A 19,257-nucleotide genomic window follows, 5' to 3' on the forward strand; every position below is an offset into this window, starting at 1 on the left:
TGAAAGTCTGAAATCACCCATGTGTTGTATGCTTTATTAAGTGTTCATCTCTATACTGCTGTTTTTGCTGTTACATTATCTTCTTTATTCCCCACGCCACTAGTAGCTATTTTGTTTTTGCATTTTACTCTGACTTGTGAGGTCAAGTTACTTACTCGAGAGTACTTGCAACATCATGCCATAGACCAGCTGTCGAGATTTGTGGAGGGGCCTGTAAGAAAGCTCCAGCTGACACGTTCTGCTCCCACTACCTCCCTCTTCACACTCTGTAGTGGGTTTTCATTTCCCCTGGGAAATAACCTTTCTTTACATAACATTAACTGCCAGCTCTGTTTTGCTAGTCCTCACGATAAAGCAAATTAAAATTTCTGATCGAGTTATGTTTCATGAGCATTTAAGTAAGGCTGAAGGGAATATTTATTTTATGTGATAAAATATAGTTCCTGATTAGAATATGAGAGTGTCATTTAAAAAATTATAGAAAATAAATTTTTAATTTTTAACACTTCCTTATGGATTTGGTGACTTTTTTTTTAGTTGTTGCTTACATGATAAAATATAGCAACCCAGTTTTATATTATACTATGAATAATAACAGTTGTATTCTGAAAGTTGTTTTATGACAGTTTATGCCTAATAAAATAAAATTGATTTGGTAATACATTATATTGAATAAACAAAATAATTATCTACCTGTTACCACTTTCACATCTGTTTTGTTTTATTTTATTTTTCCAGAGAACGATCTCCTCTGCAGAATATAGTGTCTTGTGTAAGTGTAAGCACGCAGACCACTTCAGATGATCAGGCTGGTAAATTATGGGATGAACTCAGTCTGGTTGGCCTTCCAGATGCTATTGATATCCAAGCCTTATTTGATCCTACAGGTAGGAGCTGGTCGTCAGTGATAACTATCTCTTGATTCTATAGACATTTTAATTTTAGTGAATTATCAACTTAATTATAAATACCTTTCATCTAGAAATAATTATGATCACATTGTAAAAAATATCGTCGTTTAAGTATGCTTGCTTAGGTAAAATGTCTTAATGATGTGTACCTCATTTATGTAGCATCTGCAGAGGGCCAACACTGGGCTGGATGCTTTTATAAGTCTTTGCATTTATTCTTATGTAGACAGCAGGGTCATGGAGATCTGATAATTAATGAAAGAAAATTTTAAAAGGCACCGTGAGAAGTTGGGGAACTTGGATGTCTGGGTCTGTTTAATGCAGGGTGAAAGACAGTAGTAGGTCTTAGCCATGTGGGTATCTTGTTGTAGCAGTGTAGTAACCCATACTCATGAGGTGCTTTTGGGATTTTGAGTTAATTTCAGTTGAACTGCATATTGATTGATAGTGGTTCAAGTGTTGTGTGATAGAGGATTTAAAGACTGAGCTGTTTTTAGTGATGAATGTGGGCTCTTGGTGTGGGATGAAACAGAATGGAGATGTATTTGTAGTTTATTTGTCATTCGTCCTCTTTGTCTCATAAAGTATTGTATAAATGTCCTTTATATTTTATGTAAAGATACCAAATAAAATATCTTATAGTAATATGTAAATAAAATGACTAAGAACTCATTTTTTTTTTGGTAATAATCACTCCTTCAGTGTTTCTCAAACTTGTGTGCGTCAGAATCTCCTAGAGGGCTTGTTAAAATATAGATTTCTGGGCACCAGTGCAAGAGTTTTTGATTCAGTGGGTCTTGGTTGTGATATGATATTTGGCATTTCTTTTTTTTTTTAAATTTTTAAAGATTTATTTATTTGCTGGGGGGGAGAGGCAGAGGGAGAGAGAGAGAATCCTCAAGCAGAGTCTCCGCTGAGCACAGAGCCTGACGTGAGGCTCAATCCTGGGACCCTGAGATCATGACCTGATCCAAAATCAAGAGTCGGATGCTTACCCGACTGAGCCACCCAGGCACTCTGATATTTTGCATTTCTAACAAGTTCCTAGATGATACATTTGGGAAGGGCTGACTGCTTTAGTGTGATCACAGATAGAGGGTGCCACTGTGTGTCTACATGTCAGAGTTGGTTTGGGGGAATATATATCTTATTAGCATTAATATGCTTCATGTTTATTCATTTGCTTCTTTTCACTTCAACCATTTTAGGCACTTGTTGGGCTCATCACCGTTGTGTGGAGTGGTCACTGGGAGTTTGCCAGATAGAGGAACCATCGTTAGTGAACGTAGACAAAGCTGTTGTCTCAGGGAGCACAGAAGTAAGTAGAAGTAACAGATATTTAATTAAGCCACAGTTTTATAACATTGACTCAAGTCAACATAAAGTTTCACTTGCAAGAATTGTTTATTAAATGATTACTATAATGTAAAAACCCTTAAAATAGGAATTTTTAATTTTATATCCAAGAGTGGTTTGTGCACACTACTAGAATATACATGTTAAGCTGTGCAATAAATGTAAATCTTAAAAACAAATATTTTATATTTAAATCAGAAATTAAAAATTTTAGAAATGAGAATTACTAAGTATATTTATATATCCATGTGGTTACTCTTTAAAACAAAACGATTTGATGAAGATTTAACATGAAGAGACAACATTTGACAGGTCTTTAGTCCATAGTGTGGATTAGCTCTGGTGTTTTAAAAATTGATCCAGATATTTCTTTATAGTCAAGTTGGCAGTTCAGTTCATCTTTTTGGCACCATCCCAAAGTAATATCATGTACACAGTCTTCTGTCTTTTAAAGTTTTCACTGAGATTTTCATGTGATCTCGAAACAAGCACAGAAATAAATGCAACATTTACCTTCCATCTATAAAGGAAACAAACCCTATGAAGTGAAATTGCTTTGCTGCCTACAAATTCCCTTTGATTTTTGACAGTTATATTTGGGAGAAGTGAAACAGCCCTTCCAAAGGAATGTTAAAAATGGAATTTTGACCGTAGAAATTATGTAGGCTCTAACAGATGGAGTATAGGTAAAACTTTCAAAAGTGTAGTCGAGACAGGAACTTAGATCCAAGTAATTATTCAATTAGTATAATATTAGCTTTACTCAGATTATTAAAATGACCTAAATTTAAATTACATGGATGAGTAACTCCCACCTCAAGCTTGGTCAAATTAGAGTGCTTGTTTTGGAAATGTGACATTACATTGAAATGCTTATGTCATCAAATCGTGAATAGTATAATGCATAATAGTAAATTCTGCAGTCTGGACATACTTAGGTGGCCAGATCAAGACCGTGATAGATCAGTGAGCACTCTTTTTGTCACAGACTACTTCGGAAGTAGTGTTGGATTGTTTTGTGGAAGTGAAAAATATTACAGGAAAGGCAATGAACAAAGGCTAAAATGAACTTTGTGGTGTTCAGTTGGAGGAATCAATGTAGACTCCTGGTTTTTAATATTTATACAAATACAGAAATATAGATGTGTGTATACATGTGAGTTAGTATGTATACATATATTTCCTAGCTCTTTTCACTAAGACGGTAGTTAAAAGCTTGCCTCCCCCTGTCCTTTTTTGGATAGAAGATACCATCTTTGTGTTTTAGATACTTATAAATACTTAAAGTGGGATTTAGAGATGAAGTCTTTGCCCTACTGCTGGCCAAGGAATCAAGGGCCATGGGAGACCTGCACTCCGTCTCTCTCTATGGAGGCATTAGCATGCAGTGGGCGGGAGTGGTGGAATGCAGAAAGGAGCTGGAGTAGATGGAGTGGTGGGATCCCAGGGGGATTGGTGGCACATTGTCAAAGCATCACGGCTTCACTCAGTTAAATCAGTCCAGACTTAGGGTAGCGTCACTCTTCTGTTGCCATTTCTACAGTTTTTTGTTTGTTTTGTCTTTTGGTTTTCTCCATTATCAAATAGGCACAGGACTTAGCTAGAACTTTCTCATTTGCTTGTCCCAAGAAGAGTTTGTCTCACTGACAGAAATTCAAACCCAGAGCAACACATTTGTTGATAAGTCTGTGGGGAAATAGGCACTCTAATACCTTGCTGATAGGATGCAAATTGGTATAAATCTTCTGGAGGAGAATTTGACGTTTCTACGATTTTGTCCTGAAAATATGCCTCCCGTAATGCAAAATACTTGTGGTATTAAAGGTTAATAATTGCAGCATTGTGTAACTTGAAAAATATTGGAAACAACCTAAGTGGCCACACATAATAGAATGGTTGAATAAACTATGGTATGGTTCATACAGTGGAATGTAGTGTGTGTAAAAATACAGTGAGGAATATCTCAATGAAAAGATGTGAAGTTGGTTCCAACATGTATTTTTAAGTGAAAAAAGAGTACAAAAGACCATTCGTGATGTGCATCCTGTTGTGTAAGAAAGGATGAAATATAAGAAAATATATGTGGTCATTTTGGAAAAGAAATGCAGGAAGGATAAACAGGAAACTGAAGAGATTGGTTACCTATGGCAGGTGGGTGGGAAAAAGGTGGAAAGGAAACGGGAATGGGACTGATGTAGCATGGGTGAGATGTGACAGACACTCTCAGATATCTTTGTTTTGTATAGCTCCTCTGACTCTTAGAACCATAGGAATATTTCACATACCCCCTAAATAAGCAATTACAACTATCTAGGATATGGGAGAATCCAAAAAGGAATACCAAAATTCATGCTAAAGGGGATAGGGAAGAAAAGAGCTAACCTGAGTAACTGGCAAACAGTATCTTGACTGGTTAGCTGGAAAGCTAAAGACAAAAAGTACAGCATGTATGTACTGTAATCCAGTGAGTAAATGTGTTTGTCACAAGGGTGTGAGTTTGCAATTCTTTTTTTTTTTTTTTAAAGATTTTATTTATTTATTTGACAGAGATAGAGACAGCCAGCGAGAGAGGGAACACAAGCAGGGGGAGTGGGAGAGGAAGAAGCAGGCTCATAGCAGAGGAGCCTGATGTGGGGCTTGATCCCGTAACGCCGGGATCACGCCCTGAGCCGAAGGAAGGCAGACGCCCAACCGCTGTGCCACCCAGGCGCCCCTGAGTTTGCAATTCTGAAACCACTTTATGTGTATACTGTAAGTGAACAAATAAGTAAATATATGGTTGATAATGAGAACTAGGTTTTTCAGTGTTGGAGAAAGGAGCTACAAATAAGGAAAGGCTAAAATGAATTTTGTGGTGTTGAAATGGAATTAGAAGTATCAGTATAAACTCATGGTTCTTAATATTTATGTAGACAGGTACAGAAATACAGATGTGTAGTTGTGTGTATACTCATGAGGTAGTATGCTTACATACAATTCCTAGTTCTGTCCTCTGTGAGGACCTAGACATAGTGACCCCCAGTGGCAGTGAGCACACCTGGTGCCCAGATCTTGGTTTCTAACCACTATTTGCCAATAAAAGGAACCAGGTTCCTGGTATGGGGAAAATACAACCTGAGGTGCTGGAAAATAAGGAAGTGCTCAGAAAGGTGAAGACTTGTTGAAAACACAGGAGCCAACCTGAAGGAGCTCCCAAGAGCTGGACCAGTTTGAGCCACAACAAAAAATATAGTATTGGGTTTTCATTCACAGAATAAAATGAGTCCATACTGATATGAATGAATGAACAAACAAACGAATGAATGAATGAATGAATGAATGAACAAATGAATGAATAGCATTAAGTCAGGTCATATTACTCCTGTTCCTACCACACTTCAGTAGTGGACTTGCTGTTTCATTCAGAGAAAGGGAAAAAAAAAGGCAGTGCTCACTACCTGACAGGGCTCTCCGTGATCTTCACCACCCCCACAAGTACTTCTTAAGATGTCACTCACTCACTATGACCCTGCCCCTCATTTGCTTCCCTCAACCATACCAGCCTCCTTCATCTTCCTCAAATGCACCAGATAAATCTTCCCTCGGGACCTTGGCACTTCCAGTTCCCTCTCTGTTGAATATTCTTCTTAGATACATGATGACATGCTCCCTCATGTCCTTCAGGAATTTATTCAAGAGTTGCCTTGTTGGTGAGGGCTTTGCTTGGCTCCCTTTTGAAAGTTTCAAGGGTCTCATCCTCAGGTAACATCTCTGCTCTATGGTTTTCTCCTTTGTACTTGTTGCCATCTAACATAGTATATATTTACTGAATGATCTTGTTAATCTTTCCTTATTAGAGTGATATTGCCAAGGATCTTTTTCTGTTTTGGTCATTCCTCAATAGATTATTTGTAGCCTAAGTGAATAGCACTAGAGATCATTTATGTAATCACTCATAGTTACAGGAAAGATCCAAAGTGCCAGAATGTTAAGGGAGGTCACTAATGTAGTTAATTTTATAAAAGTGTATGAATACATAATTGTCAGAAAAGAAGCCTCTAAAATAGAGTTTAGATTATACCAATTCTACCGAGGTGATGTGGGGTGGTGGGCAATGACAGTGCAAATCTTTGCTATCTCACAATGTTCTCTAGGGGCAAATCATGTAGAGTGCTGTTGAACTTGGAATACATTTTTATTTTACCAAAAGACAGTTGTTCTAAATTTGTTGACCTTTATTTTGATGACATGTGGCTGAATATATTATGATACCTACCTCAAGGAAAATAAACAGTTCATCTGCTTCTTCAAGATAAAGGTGACATTTCAGCAATGATAATGTAATGACTTTTCAAAGAAACATGTGCTGGGGGTTGAGCATTTTGAAAATGGATGTTTGGAACTATTTCTGTTTGATATTTTATTGCTAGAAACAATGAAAGTTTGTGAAAAACAAATTCTCACATTTGTCAAAAAATTTTGGATGTGGAATTTTCTGTTCTGTTTAAAATACTCTGAAAAGTTTTAGTATGCTTCAAACCCATTTGTTAAAAATAAAAAAATTAATACTTTTGATTATGGAAGGTGAAAATTTACTAGCTAAATTTTGATAATTTTGGTTGAGATTGAAAAATAGTTTTGGAAATGATGCGCTACTTCTGTTTAGATCTTAATTTGGTAGAATCATTTGTTTTTAACTCACGACAGATAGTGAAATAAACTCAAGTTAGAATCGGGCCTTTTAACCTAGGAAAATGGAGGAGATCAGGATGTAGGTCAGATGGAGGGGTTGTACTGCTCTCTAAACTTTTTGATTGTCCACATCTTTTAATAAGAAGTATATGAGCCTGCATCCTCATTATACATTCTCACTGGAATATGTATCTCTCCTTTATGATGCTTTACCAACATTTGTAAATTTACATTATTGATGTGAGTCTTTTATTAATTTCAGTTGCCCCCACTAGGGCTGTCAGCACCACTAGGGCTGTCAGCACCAGGAGCGCGTAGATAATATGTTTTGGTTTATCATTTTATCTCTAGTCCTTAGCAAAAAGTACCTGGAACATAAGAGAGTCATTGACAGGATAAATGTATGCATGAACGAAGTCTGCCAATGAAGGGCCCTTAGCTGAATGCAAAGGGAAGTGCTACTGGCACCTAGTGGCCGCGGCAGAACCCCGCCACATCCAGGCCAGTCTCCCACACGGCAGAGACCTAGCCAGTAGTGCTGAGGTTGAGAGATTCTGGTTTAATTGATATTATTATTCCTATTTAAAAATTAACATATTTAATATAATTTTCTCAGTTTTTGTTTTTATTTATTTTCTTTCTGAATTATTCAAGAAGGTGGGGAGGACAGACAGGGGACTGAGCTGAGCCCTGAGTCCCTTATGATTTCCTCAGTTTTTAAATGGCATTCTTTATCAAGCTGTTTAGTTTTCCTGGCATTTCCTTCAGATTGTTTTCAGTTTTTCCAGGGGGACCTTTATCTTTTGCTAGATTGAAGAATATGCTATACTGTGAACCTGTGTTTCAGGAAAGGTAATGGTGTTTTTCTTTTAAATTCCTTTTTTGGAGCCCTGGAGGTGCTACCAGCATCTTGGAGATCTGGATAATTTGGATATTATTGATGGAATAGTTTAATTATGAATGCTACAGATGTTTGATCATTTATTTACCTAATGCCCCCTTTTCCTGCACTCTGCTCATTGCCCTTCAAAAGATATTACCAGTAAATCTCCAACATGTATTTCTGTTCTCTTGACTAGTTCTGAATCAGATGTTCAGTATATTACTTATAAATAAAACATTAAAAATTACTTATATTATCTCCCTACTTAGAATTGATCATTTCTTGTTTTCTCCACCTACCTCCTGCCACAACCCTATATTGAAATTTCATTGTATTATACTGATTTTGTGCCAGGTGTCTTGTATAAAACCAACCTAGGTCTGTGAGAAGAGTAGTAAGGTGTTTTTTTTTTATACTTTTGGTTCTTTTTATAGACTGCAAAGGAACAAAAATAGCTTCTCTATCATAAGGTGGGTGGCAGTACACATTGAAAATATAGATAAGCAATGTAATGTAAATGTAATTTTGGTAAAAAAAAATTTTTTTTAATTAATGATTTTTTATTATATTATGTTAGTCACCATACAGTATACCCCCGGTTTCCGATGTAAAGCTCGATGATTCATTAGTTGCGTATAACACCCAGTGCACCATGCAATACGTGCCCTCCTTACTACCCATCACCGGTCTATCCCATTCCCCCACCCCCCTCCCCTCTGAGGCCCTCAGTTTGTTTCTCATAGTCCATAGTCTCTCATGTTTCATTCCCCCTTCTGATTACCCCCCTTTCTTTATCCCTTTCTTCCCCTACCGATCTTCCTAGTTCTTATGTTCCATAGATGAGAGAAGTCATATGATAATTGTCTTTCTGTGCTTGACTTATTTCACTTAGCATTATCTCCTCCAGTGCCGTCCATATTGCAGCAAATGTTGAGAATTCGTTCTTTCTGATAGCTGAGTAATATTCCATTGTATATATGGACCACAACTTCTTAATCCAGTCATCTGTTGAACGGCATCTCGGCTCCTTCCACGATTTAGCTATTGTGGACATTGCTGCTATGAACATTGGGGTGCATATGGCCCTTCTCTTCACTACGTCTGTATCTTTGGGGTAAACACCCAGTAGTGCAACGGCTGGATCATAGGGTAGCTCAATTTTTAACTTTTTGAGGGACCTCCACACTGTTTTCCAGAGTGGCGGTACCAACTTGCATTCCCACCAACGATGTAGGAGGGATCCCCTTTCTCCACATCCTCTCCAACAATTGTTGTTTCTTGCCTTGTCTATTTTTGCCATTCTAACTGGCGTAAGGTGGTATCTCAGTGTGGTTTTGATTTGAATTTCCCTGATGGCTAATGATTTTGAACATTTTTTCATGTGTCTGTTAGCCAAAAAAAAAATTTTTTTTGAACAGTATATGGTGGAAGTCTCTCCACACCCGTCCTCTAAGCAACTGGGAGTAGGTTTATATAAGATTATTTAAATATTGACTGCATCTTTATATAAGGTGATTTGCAGGCACCTATTTTATCAATAATTATGTCTAATACTGTTATTTTTTATATGATTCTGGTAATGTAAGTGTGAAGAAATCACCAAGTTATATATTCTTCATTTTGCCTTATAGTTTTTTAAGAGGAAGGGCAAACATTCATAGATCTGAATTCTGTGTTTGCTGGGGGTTCATGAGAATGCCTTCACCTTGGAGACTCGCTAGAAAGATTCATAGCACTCACCATAAAGTTGTGATTGTGGCTAAGATTTACTGCCGTGATATGGTGAGGATATATAATGGAAGGATCTCAGTGGAAAAACAGATATTGACAGGGTGTGGAGGAATTCGCGTACAGCCTTCCTTAGGTGCTCACCCTCCTATGAGGGGTTACGCAGAGCACCTCTCCTGTTTGCAGTGAAAATGCAGCGATATGTGTGTGATGCTCCTGCCCTGAGAAGCTCCAGGTCTTTGCTGGCGGTTAGTCACATAGGCACCCTCTGCCCAACACATACCAGAAGGAAAGTCGCACTGTTTGCACCGACAGTATAGGCACAATAAACTGCTCTGGTCACTGAGGGAGCCATGGCAACCCTCCCAAAATTCAGGTTCCCAGGGACCAGCTGTGCCTACAGGCCTTTCTAAGGAGAGTAGTCTCAGGACTGCTGTGTTAACCCTTTTTAGCATAGAACTAAAATTGTATTGTGTATCACCTGTAACATTTCTGTGTCAGGACTGTAGTAAGTACACATCATTGAATATTCCCCATCATAGGGAGGCTGTGATAAGTGCTCTAGTGGTTACAGAGAACTTCGTAACTTTGATCAGAGGAAAGATTCTGATAAGGATACTTTTGACTCTTAACAGAAAAATCCTGTGTTTAATTCTGAAATCTACTTTGTCTTATATTAATATATCCACTGCAGCTTTCTTTTGACTAGTGAAGCATGGTATATCCTAGTCCGTCCTTTTATTTTAACTCCTTCTGGCTTTATATTTAATGTATGTTTTTTGTAGGCAGTGGTTTTGCTTTTTAAAATCTAACCTGACAACCTCTGCTTTTATAATGGGAGTGTTTAGGACATGTACGTTTAATGTGATTAAGTCTTCCTTTTTTTTTTTTTAATCCTATTTGTTTCTGTCTGTTCTTTGTTTCCTTTTCTTGTATTCTTTTGGATTGAATATTTTTTATGATTCCATTTTATCTCCTTTTTGGATTATTACCTATAACTTTTTTTTATTTTATTGGTTGCTTTAGGGTTTATAGTATACATCTTTTTTTTTTTTTTAAAGATTTTATTTATTTATTTGACAGAGATAGAGACAGCCAGCGAGAGAGGGAACACAAGCAGGGGGAATGGGAGAGGAAGAAGCAGGCTCATAGCGGAGGAACCTGATGTGGGGCTCGATCCCAGAACGCCGGGATCATGCCCTGAGCCGAAGGCAGACGCTTAACTGCTGTGCCACCCAGGCGCCCCTATACTATACATCTTTTATTATCACAGTCTACCTTCCAGTGATATAATAATTTCATATGTAATAAAAATGTGCTTTTGTTTCCTTCCATTTTTCCTCTCCTGGAATTTGTGCTATTGCTGTTATGCATTTAACTTCTACATGTGTTATAAATGCCATAAGGTGTTGATATTTTTTTAAAGATTTATTTATTTGAGGGAGAGAGAGCAAGCAAGCACATGGGGAGGAGGGGCAGGGAGGGAAGAGGGAGAGGAAGAGAAAGTCTCAGGCAGACTCTGCGCTGGGCCTGGAGCCTGACACAGGGCTTGATCTCCTCATGACCCTGAGATCACAACCTGAGCTGAAACCAAAAGTCAGATGCCCAAATGACTGCACCGCCAGGGGCCCCAAGATAGTGTTATTTTGATTAAGCTGTCAGATATTCCTGAAGAGACTTATTAAGTAATAAAAAAAAATTAAATAGAGCTACCCCTGTGGTTACCAGTTCTGATTTTCTTCATTGCTTTGTGTAGCTCCAGATTTTCACCTGCAATCATTTTCTTTGTGTCTGAAGAAGTCCTTTAACATTTCTTGCAGTACAGGTCTGCAGATGATGGATTCTTTCAGTAGTTACACTTCTAAAGTGCTTTTATCTTACCTTCATATTTGAAACATATTTTTGGGAGGTACAGAATTCTAGTTGATTTCCCCCCTCATTACTTTTAAAGATGTTGTGCCACAGTCTTATTGCTTGCACTGTTTTTCATGAACTGTCTGGTATCGTCCTTATCTTTGTTCCTCTGTACATGTCTTTTATCTGTGTACTCTTAATATTGTGTCACCAGTTTTGGACAGTTTGATTATGTTATGCCTTGGTGCCATTTTCTTCATGTTTCTTGTTGTTGGGGTTTGTTGAATTTCTTGAATCTGTGAGTTTATAGTTCTCAGTATGGTTAGAAAGTTTTTACCAATTATTTCTTCAAATATTTCTTCTGTTCCCCCATCTTTCCTCTCTTTTGGGGACTCCAGTTACCTTAATATTAGGCCATTTGAATTTTTCTCATTGCTTACTAATACCCCCCTTTTTTCATTTTTTAGTATGTTTTTTTCCTTTTTATGTTTCATTTAAGTTTTTTTTTTTGCCCTTCAATTTCACTGATCTTTTCTTCTGTAATTTCTAATCTGTTAATCATATCCTATGTAATCTTCACATCAGATGTTTTTATTTATGAAGTTTGATTTGAGTCTTTTTATATCTTCTATATCTCTATTTAGCTTTTTGAACATACTGAATATACTTATAGAACTATTTTAATGTCTTACCTTGTAATTTTAACATCTGGGTCAGTTCTGAGTCAGCATTTTGATTGATTATTCTCAGTTTAGACTATGATGTTGTGCATCTTTGTGTACCTGGTAATTTTTATTTGGATTCCAGGCTTTCTGAATTCTACCTTGTTGGGTGCTGGGTTTTTCACAGTAGGAAATCATGACTTAGGGTCGTGGGTAAGTTCAGTGGCGTTGTCATGGCAAGTTGCCAGGTTCTTACTGTCTTTACATTGTGCTTCACAGTATATTGGGTTCTTCCATGGTCCAGTTCTTCTCATAGTCCAAAGACAGTGCACAGGAACTTTTAAGTATCATACTTTCATGATAACATTCAGATACTGGGGGGGGGGGGACACCCACCTTTTCTTAATTATTATTTTAATTAAGGAAAACCCTTTTCAGATGGTTTCCTCAACCATAGCAGATTTCTTCTAACATTTCGTTAGTTAGAATTACCTCCCATGTTTACATCTTTAAACCAATAAAGTGTTGGGGCAACCACCATTTGATTAAACCGTGATTGTCCTTTGGGACCATGGATGGTGCCTCTTCCTCTGAAACACATTGCTGCTTAAGGGAGAGTGGCTATCTGAACAAAATTGAGATCCTTAGGAAGCAAGAAGGTGGAATGAATGTTTTGTAGTTAACTAACAGTGTCTGTTACTGGAAACATATTTTGACTGAGGGAACCTGAAAATATTTTAAAAGGAGGAAAGATTAAAATGGTGTTTGGAGGATGGGTAAGTTTACCTAGTAGGTTAACATAGGGAATTTAGACAAAAAGTCATCCTTTTTTTTTTTTTTAAAGATTTTATTTATTTGAGAGAGAGAGAGCATGAGCAGGGGTAGGGGGGTCAGAAGGAAAGGGGGAAGCAGACTCCCTGCTGAGCTGGGAGCCTTACATGGGGCTCAATCCCAGGACTCTGAGTTAGCTGCAGGTAGACAACTGACTGAGCCACCCAGGCGCCCCTCACAAAGGGTTGTCTTGAGCAGGGTTTTGGGACATGTGGATTCTGGAAGAATGTCACATATGTGAAAATGACTGGAGAATAAATACATAGAGTGAGGAATTAATGTGAAATGAGAATGGAAAATGTCCTTAGCTTTGCATGCCAAGCTGAAGAATTTCATTAATGAAGTTTTTAAAGAAGAAGAGCAAGATTAACAGATCATAATCCTCCTAGCCTTTTGTAGTTAAATTGGAGAGGTTTACTTGAAGACAAAAATGTTTAGGATTACTGTTGTAATTTAAGGTCAAAGAATGTAAGTTTCTGAATTTCGGTATTATGTGTGAAATGTAAAGACCGAATGTTGTTGGGATAGAATGAGTTATATTTGATGAAAGAGGAGTTACAAGTGTCTCTAGTTTCAAGCCTGAGCATGTGGGAGAATCAGGAGTTTTGTTTTGACTAGGCTGAGCCTTAAACTCCATGAAACATCTTTGGGACTAAGTGTCAGGGTTGGAATCATGGATAGTTTTCCTAACTAGTAGCGACAGGAAAGCAAACTGCTAAACAAGAGGAGAAAAGAAGGTGGAAGATTGGACCCTCTGGTCAGTGTTCAGAGGAAGAGGTCCCGTGAAAAAATGGATGTGACATAGAATAGAAGTTACAGGAAGTTTACTAGGAATTACTGAGTCTGGATTAATATATTTAAGGACATGTGGCCAATGATTTCAAGTGTGTTTTTGTATTACAATGTTTTCTAAAAATATTTTCTGAATAAAACATAATTATTATATTTAATGGGTGTAAGAATCAGGAATCTTGACTTCTTATTCTATTTGACATTGTTAGCTAATGTCTTGTGACATCTTTACCAGGTCGTGCTGTCTCTACCCTGTTTCTTCATTTTGCATAGTAAGAAATTAAATTATCTCTTCAGTCTAAAATGCAAGGCTATAAGGAAGACATCAAAGATCTATTATGGATTATTTTGTTAGACTACTAAGTACAAAAGTATGGATACAGCAAAAAAAAAATCCAAGATTTGACCTTGGAATGCTGTTAGGTATACCTGTACCTAAAAATTGATGTATTTGTTTCCTTATACCTTGGCAACTTGATTCTTATTTTTTTTTTTTTTTTTGAAATTGGGTAGAGCTAAGATGAAACTGGAAATTTCTGTTTTAGAAAATTAAGAGTTTGATATGCGTGTTTGGTAAAAGATGAATTTGGAAGGCCCATTCAGTGAAGATGTCCTTGGCCTTAGTTTTTTTCTCAGTAAAAGTCATAATTTCTTTTTAATCTTTTTTCTTTAGTTTTAACTAAGTTTGATTTAAAGAAATGAATATATGTTTCTGATAATATAGTGGTAATCTTTGATACAATAAAGAACCCCTTTAATGTGGGGTGGAAAATAATCTGAACTTATATAAACACAAAATATCTTTTGAAGGCTACATAGGAAACTGGTGAAATTCTCTGGCTCTATAGAATTTCTCCTGTGTGGTTCTATACAGGGCCGCTTTCCATTTTATACCCCTTTAGAAAGTTTTGAATTTTGAACTTTGATTTATTTCAAAAATTAAAACACTTATAGTAGTTTCTAATGTGTCCTTAAAAATATATTTCAGAAGTTCATTTCTGTAGTTTTTCCTTAACATTTAGGTATTTTTGATTTTTATGTATTGTATCATACAGGACTCCAATGTCTTCTCACATATGGGGCTCCTGTTGTTAGTACATTATCTGTTGAAACCACTTTTTTTTTCTTCCACATATTTGAAAGATAATTTTTGTCACCTAGCACATGTTCAGTGTATGTGTGGATTGTTTCTAAGTTCTCTATTTTAAATCATTTGCATATTCATATATCCTAGTGACAATATCACACCACCATGGTTACTGTAGCTTTCAAATAAGTTTCAGTATCTCGTAGGTCAATTATTACTTCCGTCTCCATGTATAGCAGAGAAACTTGTATTAGATCAGCTCTCCCACTCAGAACAACTAGAAGAGTTGGATAAAATATTTTTTCAAAGAAATATTTAAAGGCATTAGAGGACTGTCAGAGAGATGAGGACTTGAGGGAGTGAGAGCCCAGAGGGAAGGATTAAGCCTTGAGGTCAGCCTGATGTTAACTTTCCTTTTCCCCTTGAGACATTTATCCAGTTCATAAAACCAGCTGAGAAGCTGGAAAACTGAGAGGAAATTCTGGTAGTTTATAGAGTTAGGAAGAAAAAATAGAATTTAGGTACCATTAATACTATAGACTTTGATTTGGGATGCCCGAAGGCTGCATTAGAGTTAGCGGATTACAGCCTGTGGATCAAATCCAGTCCACTGTGTTTATAAGGCCCACAAGCCAAGATAGTTTTTACTTTTTATTTATTTTTATTTTTAAGTAGGCTCCACCCCCATTGTGGAGCCCAATCACGACCTTGAGTTCAAGACCTGAGCTTGGATCAAGAGTCAGACACTTGGGGCACCTGGGTGGCTCAGTTGGTTAAACATCTGCCTTCAGCTTAGGTCATGATGCCAAGGTCCTGGTATCAAGCCCCACATTGTTGGACTCCCTGTTCAGTGGGGAGCCTGCTTCTCCCTCTCCCCCGTGCTTGTGCTCTCTCTTGCTATCTCTCTGCCTTTCTTTCTCTCTCTCTCAAGTAAATAAAATATATATATTTTTTAAAGATTTTATTTATTTATTTAACAGAGATAGAGACAGCCAACGAGAGAGGGAACACAAGCAGGGGGAGTGGGAGAGGAAGGAGCAGGCTCATAGTGGAGGAGCCTGATGTGGGGCTCGAACCCAGAATGCCGGGATCACGCCCTGAGCCGAAGGCAGACGCCTAACCGCTGTGCCACCCAGGCGCCCCATCAAGTAAATAAAATCTTAAAAAGAAAAAAAGAGTCAGACACTTAACTGATTGAGCCACCCAGGTACCCCAGTTTTTACATTTTTAAATTGTTAAAAAATTAAAAGAATATCTTCTATAATACATGAAAATCATCTGAAATTCAAAGTTTTGTGTTTGTTAAATAAAGCTTTATTGGAACCAAAGCCACATCATTAATTTGCATATTACCTATAGCTTCCGTTGTGTTACATTGACAGAGTTGAGTTGTTGCTGCAGAGACCACGTATGCTTTGCACTGCTATGGGCATGCTACAAATCACAGTGCCACAATTACATTTCATCAGTGTTTGATTGACACATGTATTGTTCCAGTATCTTACTAATTTCTTTCATTACTGGTGCATACTTAACATGTTAAAACAAGAGAAGAAAAGTGGGCTTCATTGTGCTTTTAAGGCATAATGGAATAAGTTCTGTTGTTACCAAATTAGATGGCAAATTATTATATTTATTATGCTGGGACACTATAGCTGGGAAAAATAATACAATATATGTCAGTGTTACCAGACTGAGCACTCATCACACTATTCCAAACTCACAGAAAGGTAATGATCAGAAAAAAAAATAGTAAATGAAAGTAGGCCATGTCATCACAGCAGAAATTCTTTACAAAAGTGAAAAATGAAAATGAGGCTTAAACTAAGGTAAGTTTCTGAGTGGCTCATTTGTTAGCCAAGCACAGAAAGCCATTTGTCCAAGATGAGTTAATTAAATCATGTTTGACTACAGTAGGCAAAGAAATGTGTGCGCAGAAAATAAACTTAGCCTTTGAGCAAGAATAGTTTTAAAAGTTGAGGACATTATGAGCAATATCAATAGTCATTTTAAAAATGGGTCAAATGATTTCTAGTGGTTTTCCTAGTCTGTTGATGTGTCAGTCGATATTGCAGTACTGTTCGGTTATTTATTCTAGAGGTTGATACTGAGTTTGAAGTCACTGAAGATTTAGGTTTTATGAATTGTCTGCATGAAACAATTACAGACACAATATTTTCAAAGAAGTTGAGAAAAAACTCATTCAGTATAACCTGAAGTGGAATCTGCTAAGATGTATTCAAATTAATACTGGTAAAAATAAGTATGGAGCAGAAAAAGGGTTTATTTGGAGAAATTTATAAACTTCTTAAAAACATAGTGGTGTTTAAAAGCCTGTGTGTATTCATTATATTTATTCGTCAGTAGGTACTTTGCAGAAAACATTTAATCTTTCGTGTTGTATTAAACAATGGTGTTAATAGTGAATTTCATTTGATCTTGTGGAAGTCAACACTCACTTCTAGGAATTTTTGTTAGAAATAGAAGCTGAGGGGTGCCTGGGTGGCTCATTCGTTAGGCGTCTGCCTTCTGCTCAGGTCATGATCCTAGGGTTCTGGGATCGAGCCCCGCATTGGGCTCCCTGCTCAGCAGGAAGCCTGCTTCTCCCTCTCCCACTCCCCCTGCTTGTGTTCCCTCTCTCGCTGTGTCTCTCTCTGTCAAATAAATAAAAAAATCTTAAAAAAAAAAGAGAAAGAAATAGAAGCTGAAAATACTGAGTTGCCCTACCATGCAGCAGTTTGATGATTTAGCAGTGGCAAAGTTTTATTGCACAATTTTGAATTTAAGGTTTAGGTTAATTTTTTTCAGTAAGAAGATTGCCCTCAATCTCTAATCAAATACCTACTGGATTTGGAAGTTAACTTTTGCTGCGGAATTGATAGTATTTCCTGGTGGGTTCAACCTAAAATTACAAGGCAAAGTACTGCTTTTATGTGAAACTTATATTGTGGTAAAGTCATTCTACAACAGTTAGTGTTGTACAAATCAAAAGTAATGTCAAGCTGCTTTATACACTTTTTTCAGCCATCACAATTTTAAGTAAAAGCATCTCCATTCCACATAAATTTGGTATGGAAATATTTTTCAAGCTCAAGCTACAGTTCAGTAACAGTTTTTGGACCTCGAGGAAGGAAATTTTCAAATTTCAAAATCCATTTAACTGTGTAATTGAGGAGCTTCAACCTCTCCTTTAATGGAAAGTGATTATTCTGCAATATAATGGCATGCTAAAAGCAAAGATCAAAAGATTTTAATAAAATTTTATAAATGCTTTTCAAAGATGAGTATGCTCAGATAAAATTATATGCTTCTGTATTGATAACAGTATTTGGCAGTACGTCTGTGTGAAAAGATTTTTTCAAAGATTGATATGTAAAATTTCATTGTATATCATAATGAATAGATGAACGTTATACTATCAATTTTGATAGAAAAGAGTAGCTTTGAACTCCTGTTAAGTAAAATGTTACCCTCCTTCCAAATTCGGTTCTTTTCACAAGCAGCCTGTATTCTCCCCCCACCCCAATGCTCAGTTGTTACTGTATTTTTTTAAAAATAATTAATTAATTTATTTATTTAGGGAGTGTGGAAGTGGGGGGAGGGTCAGAGAGAGAGAATCCCAACGCAGACTCTGTGCCAAATGTGGAGCCCAACACAGGGCTTGATCCCCATGACCCTGAGATCACGACCTGAGCTAAAATTAAGAGTTGGACGCTTAACTGACTGAGCCACCCAGGTGCCCCAATTGTTACCATATTTTGAATAATAACAATAATTATAAAATTTTTGTGAAAATTTATTTTCTCTCTTGGAAGATAAGTACTCACATAATAGCCTTGATTTTGCCTCTTGTCCCACAAAGATGTCCCTAAAATATTTACTATCTGGCCCTTTTTAGAAAAAGTTTGCTGATCCCTGAGCTACACTATTAGAATAAGGGAAAACTGGGGGGGGGGCGGGGGGAGTCTGTCTTTACAAAGACTTGAAAACCAGCTTCAAATCAGCTCATCTGCAGATTGAATTAAAGTGATCTTCTCTAGCCTAAGTGTTGGTTTGAAGAAAAAAAATATCCTTCTGGTTGAAAATAGCATCATTTAGTGTCTCCAGGTATCTCTATAGTTAAAAAAAAAAATTCAACAAGTAGTCAAATTGCTAGGTATATTATAAGACCAAAACTGAAAGCCGAGAGAAGGAACAAATAATAGGAAAATGTCCTTGAGTTATTTTTTTGTCCTTTGCATTTCCACATAAAATTATAAAATTTTGAAAAGATAACACAGGAGAATGTTTACAAAGTAAGTCTTAAGATACAGAAAGCACTTGTTATAAAGCAACAAGCATGGCCAACGAAAGGAATCATTTCTAGAATATATAAAATACCTCTAGTAAGAAAAACAAAGACAATCCAATAGAAAAATGGGCAGAGGATTTAAATAGGCTGTTTCCAAAAGACATAATCCAAATGTCCAGTAAGCATATGAA

At 36.9% G+C, this 19,257-nt stretch overlaps 1 protein-coding gene across 1 annotated transcript in view; it reads left to right on the top strand.

Moving 5' to 3' along the window:
- KMT2C (lysine methyltransferase 2C) overlaps positions 1-19,257 on the top strand; it is a 271,020-nt gene that overhangs the window by 112,946 nt on the left and 138,817 nt on the right. Inside the window, exons 5-6 of the mRNA XM_040643770.1 lie at positions 739-887; positions 2,120-2,229. Of these exons, the coding sequence (XP_040499704.1) occupies positions 739-887; positions 2,120-2,229 (259 nt within the window). The remainder of the gene's footprint in view (positions 1-738; positions 888-2,119; positions 2,230-19,257) is intronic.

Source organism: Ursus maritimus, unplaced genomic scaffold (assembly GCF_017311325.1).
Source record: "Ursus maritimus isolate PB19 unplaced genomic scaffold, ASM1731132v1 scaffold_3, whole genome shotgun sequence".
In the NCBI taxonomy this organism is placed as follows: domain Eukaryota; kingdom Metazoa; phylum Chordata; class Mammalia; order Carnivora; family Ursidae; genus Ursus; species Ursus maritimus.